We start from the raw sequence: 6,000 nt of genomic DNA on the forward strand, positions 1-6,000 counted from the left end.
ACACTATCCTCACCTTCATCTGCTTCATGAGCTCAAACATCTGCTCTGGAGGCAGGCTGGCCACTGCTCTGCTGATGGACTCTGGGGCTTCTTCTGGCATACATCCATCTCCATAAGGGGACTCTATGATTGGAGCTCCAGTGCCCAAACCTGTGGAAACAAGCATGCAGTTGAAGCATTTTCAGGGGTTTTATTGACTTATTAAAAAAATAATAGAAAAAAGGAGGCTGTATAGTGCAGGGCTCAACAATAGCCGCATTTCCACTATCGTGCCTAAAGCGAGCATGCCAGGGCCAGTCACGTTTTCACTGTCACTTCCGGGGCCTGATCAGGCAAAAGCGGGGCTTTCACGGGGCCAGCGGCCTTTTTTGGCCTGCCGAAAACCTTGGGCAAAAGAGAGCCGACTGGTGCTTTGGGACGGAGTGAAAGTAGAGGCGGAGTCTGGAAAGATGGCATGCTGCCTTTACACTCGGTTTCCAAAAAATTTAATAAATAAAGGAAAAAACATATAGCGGCTCAGTTTAAGATAGGTTATTTTATAAAACACCTTAAAGGCTAGATGTCTTACTTTTTTTAATTAAGATCGCCCTTGTGTTTCCTTTTTAAAGAGCCATGAAACCCTTCCGTTTCAGCAGGGTGTTTTCACACCTCTACTTTGGAAAAAGTCTGAAAAGTGGGCGTGTCCAGCTCTGTTTAGCGGGGGAGTGTCGGAGGAACTAAAGTGGGATGGTGTGGGAGTGTCTATTTGGGCGCACTGAGTTTCAGAGTTAAAACACACACACACACACACACACACACACACACACACACACACACACACACACACACACACACACACACACACACGCACACACACACACACGCACACACGCACGCACGCACGCACGCACGCACACACGCACACACGCACACACGCACACACGCACACACGCGCACACGCGCACACGCACACACGCACACACGCACACACACACACACACACACACGGGAGAAAGTGAAAGTGTTTACATGGACATCTGTAGTCGAATTATTTACCAAATTATTAAATGGTGGACTTTAACTGCAGTTTGGCTCTTTCATTCAAGGAATTCATTAATGTCCCTCGCGACAAACGAGATATTTGATTCGAGGAACTGCTCTAAGCGTGTATTTTTCATGCAATGTTTGATACCGCACGGTGAATGAGAGAAAAAAAAAACTCTGAATTTCCGGAAACTCTCGGCACTCGGCAGGTAGCGTCAGAAAGCCGCGCATGTTATTTCGGTCACAAAATGCGGTAAAAATCCTACACGACATGTTTACACTCAGTGCAATAGTTTGTTCGATACGAACAAATTGAATGAACAAAGAGCACTGGTCGACAGGACAATCACCAGCAACTAGAGCTGCGTCTTTATTAAGAGAAGACTACAAGCGAATCCGGATCTCAGCGTTTGCAGATGAGAACAGCTCTCAGGTAAACAATAATCCTCCTTAGACACCCAAGTTATTGTTGTCGAGCGTCGCGTACACTGTTAATCCACACTTGAGTTTGAGCTCTCACAGAGAGAAAATGAAAACAAAACTTAACTGCAGCAAACTATAAAAGCAACACTTCACGCTTGTTTTGCCAATACAATGTGGCGTCTCTGCTGTCTAAACACTGTGACAGTAATGAATATTAATGAAGTTGCACAATAGAGCGCGCTGATTTGTTTGAACCAACCCTTACTCATGCATTAATGCATCACACTGTAAGACGTAATAAGACACAATCTGGCACAGACGTCCAGTCTGCACGCTGGAATACAACGCTATTATCTCATGACCGTGACGCAGCTACAAAAATTCGTTTCAAACCGGACGTACAAATTTGCTTGAAATAACGAAAAAACAACCAATTTACACTTTTTAGTGAAATATAGGTGTCCTAATAGTGTTTTTAGCAGTGTGGGACACATATACGACTGTCAACAGCTCAAAAAATGTGTTTTGGTGTTTCGTGACCCTTTAAATGTGAAGGTGTTGCATAAAATAATAATGTAGTTTTAATCTAATAAGTGATATATCTTTGCTGCGTTCTTCTTGAGGTTTCATTAACGCATAATAACCTTCACACAGTTTCCTTTACTTAAGAGAACCCAACAATATGCAAGATCCTTAAATTATGCTCTTAAATAAAGGGGAATTACCAAGGGAAAGAGTCATATAGCCTAGGGAAAAATGTATATGTTTTAGGTCTCCCCGGAGCATTTGGGAAGTTGATTGTCTGATGGCATCTACTGAAAGGAGGATGTTATAAAATACATTTTATACTGAGTTATTAACGGAGGATTTCTATGGTTTTATTTTATGGATGGGGAGCTGGGTCATCCCTCCATTAGTGGCGAGACCACTCGACGTACAATGCCAACAGTTGGTCGGTGAGTAAACAAATATAATGAATGGAAGCACAGGCCTGTGCGTATAAACATATAATGTAACGCTGTACAGTAACGTGTCATTTGTTTGTTTTAGTTGTCTTCATTTTTATCGTCTCGTGATGATGCGATGGTGTGCTTTATCTGCCTGCCTGATTCCCACTCAACTGGGCGGGTTGTGTGATGTTTGAGGCGTTCTGGGCTGGGCTTTGCATGCTGCAATGCAAGCCACTAGACAGACAGTGGAAACCTGACTTGATTTCGGCATCACTGCTCAAGCTCCTGGGTGATTGGCATGAATCGACATGGTGATTCATGTCATTGACATGGCTTGCATTGGCCTGACAGTGGAAATGCGGCTAATGAGGATTACACTGTTATTTTACATTTGATTCGATTTCTGACTCTACCTGAATACTGTTTGGCACCACAAGAAAACCATAATTTAGAGCTTTTTAAGGTGAAACTGATATCGCAATTTTTTGTGCATAAAAACTAAATTTTGCAGTTTTCATTTATTTCCAATACCGTGCAGCCCTAAAACAAAACTTTAACACTTCACTTACTTTTGAGCTCCTCTTTGTTCTTCTCACTAGCAGCGTTGTCAACACGAAGGGCTCTGCCGCTGAACTCTCGCCCGTTGAGGTTTCGCATGGCACTAAGTGCTGTCTCCTGATCCTGGTACTCACAAAAGCCATACCCCTTCGGTTTCCCTGTTTCTCTGTCATACACCAGCCTGCAAGAGGTTTTAGTTCTTGATCAGCACAAGGTTTCTTCTAAATGACCACAGCATGTTGTTTCAAGCATTTGTGTGCATACCTAAAACTGACGACAAGTCCAACCTCTGAGAAGATGTCTTTCAGCTGCTCCTCTGTGGCCTCATATGGGATGTTTCCCACTGTTATAAAAAATTATATATCATACAATCAATATGTATATACACACAGAGCAGGATATAATAAACCACAATGCACACAGGCTTCACCAAGTTACATTTAAGACTTTAAGACATTTTTAAGACCATTATGAATGACATTTTAGACTCATAAAAGGCTAAATGCGTTTGAAAGGTGTTGAAAAAAGGTATTTTTCAAACGGCACTGATGGAAGAGATTTTTGTTTGACCTATCAAAAAATATATATATATTATTATTTAGCACATTTAGAAATACAAAATTAAGAGTAACATTTTTTATATATATTAGATATTTCTAAGCAAAATAATTTCAAATATTGTGTAAAAACAGCAAGCTCTACTTGTATCCATACACTTTTTTTTTCTAACATAAACTATCTAAAAAACAATATATATCTAAAAAAAAAATGTTTTAAAAACTGTAATAAACTAAATCAATGTACAACAATCTGACCAGGTCGGTGTTCTCAGCAGTAAATACGTGGAGCACTTTTAAACAAATGTTATTGTAAGGAAAATAATTAAACCATTATGATAAAAAGAGTTACAAATTACCTTTTTAAATAAAAAGTTTAATGTTTTATTGAGACGGATTGTTGGTGATTGTATGCGTTTTGGCCAGATTGGGTAGCTATACATACACAAAAGAAAAATTAAGACTTGTTTTAAAAAGATTTAAGACCTACAACACAATATTTCAGTAAATTTAAGTTTTTTTAAGGACTAACATTTTTATTTTGGTATTTAAAACCCTGCCATAACCCTTGTAATGCTGCAGCATCTATTTTATAAGACTCACAGTGTTTATTTAGTCTAATGTGAAGAAATCTTTTAAAATGCACTTTTAGTTTTTTCAAATTGTACTTCATTCATTCATGTCTCAAGATTTTAATTACAAAAAAACATTTTATTACACTCAAAATTAGTTTCTTTCACCCCTGTGCGCTGAGACATCCATTTCCACTTCAACAGCACCAAACTTTCTGTCTGAATCAACAATACATTTTATTCTACCAATATATGAGCAATATCCCATGAGTAGCAGTGCGATATGGCTGTATATCGGCACTGGTGGGAGGCTGCAGGCCGAGTGCCTTAGTGCCCACACCAGTGCCGATATACAGCCATATCGCACTGCTACTCATGTGATATTGCGTTTATACAACAGTTTGATGGCATAATTGAGTTTTTTTTTTTTTATTAATATGTTTTTCTCTGGCTGAGCATTTTCTGTATTATTGAGTGATAAAGAGAGATACACCAACTCTCCTCTTTATAAAAACTTTGACTCAATTTACAATTAAATTTGACAATTTATTTGATAAAAATGTGTTTAATGTTTTTGTACCCAGCTACATAAATTTTTGGATATTTGTGCTAGAATGGTATGCGAATTAGAGCATGCTAAATTAACGTAATAAAATAAAACGCATTATTTGCATGTTTAAAGTTACATATTAAACTTGTTATTTAGATATTTGATATTTTTTTCGCAATTGTTAATGTAATCAATACACTGAGGATGTGTGGTAATCATTTTTACCCTATTCTGAAGCAGAGTCTTGCATTAACTTATGATCTGCTACGTTTTAATCACTTTTTCATCAATGCATCCGTATAAACGTGTCAAACTTGATTTCAGCGTTATTTATATACATCTAAATCACAAATAATAATAATATTACAAACAATAATTTAGATATCTATCCATCATGTGTTATGGTACATACTCTTAGATCACTTTTAGTAGTCACTACCTGTGGGTTAGTGAGGTTTAGCTTAGCGGCTAATGTATCAGAATGGCACACACACAAGAAACAAACTGAAGCGATCTCTTCACACTTACCGAAAACTGACCGTAACGAGCGGTCAACGGCAGGGTCTCTGGCAGCAGCAGCTGCAGCCGCGGCAACTGCTAAATTCGCCATATTTTAAACGATAAATTCACAGCAAACACAACTGATGCATCAACATAGACCGACGAGAAGCCAGAGACCATTCGCTGAAAATAAAAATGGCGCTAGACGACCAGTCCATAGACTTTCAAAATAAAAGTTCGTAAAAAGCTGTTTCGCAGAAAATGTGAGTTTTTGTTGCACAGCAAAATTATATACATCACACAAATTAAAAAAGAAGGAAAGAATATCATGCATATATAAAAATAAAATGCATACGAGGGCTGAAGCATTATTTTTGAGGGATAAGAGTAGAAACTAATACAGAGTGTCATTAGTAAAAAGTGTAAATAATTGATAACTCAAACAAAAGAAGCCATTAAAATCAATAAAAGACCAATAACATGTAAATTCTATGACAAGTAATGAAAATTTTATTATATAATTAATAACAATAAAACACTTTATGACAATGTATTCATACACAGTGTTATTATCATTACTTAATGGCATTTAGCCAACATTAGCATTAATTTAATTGATGCAGTTTTTCTTACAATAATGCATGAATGGAAATAAAACTTGGAATTTTTCAAAACGTTTTAAATGTTTTATTTTCTACATTTGTCTGGAAATTAAGTAAAATAACTAGTTTAAAGCATGTCATCATGCTAAATTCAGGCAAAATAACATGTTAATAAAAACAAAATACATTATATAACGTTATCTTTTTTAATACTATTTGGTTTTGTGCAGGCATCATTGCTTAAAATAAGATGTTTTATTAAGA

General features: G+C 37.4%; 1 protein-coding gene across 2 annotated transcripts in view; it reads right to left on the reverse strand.

Annotated features, from left to right (window-relative positions):
• cstf2 (cleavage stimulation factor, 3' pre-RNA, subunit 2) overlaps positions 1 to 5,297 on the reverse strand; it is a 26,887-nt gene extending 21,590 nt beyond the window's left edge. For both annotated transcript variants that reach the window (NM_200114.2, XM_009291098.5), the window contains 4 exon segments: positions 14 to 150; positions 2,966 to 3,135; positions 3,219 to 3,297; positions 5,162 to 5,297. In NM_200114.2, the coding sequence (NP_956408.2) occupies positions 14 to 150; positions 2,966 to 3,135; positions 3,219 to 3,297; positions 5,162 to 5,243 (468 nt within the window). In that variant the 5' untranslated portion in view covers positions 5,244 to 5,297.
• Between the last annotated feature and the right edge of the window lie 703 nt (positions 5,298 to 6,000).

Source organism: Danio rerio, chromosome 14 (assembly GCF_049306965.1).
Source record: "Danio rerio strain Tuebingen ecotype United States chromosome 14, GRCz12tu, whole genome shotgun sequence".
In the NCBI taxonomy this organism is placed as follows: domain Eukaryota; kingdom Metazoa; phylum Chordata; class Actinopteri; order Cypriniformes; family Danionidae; genus Danio; species Danio rerio.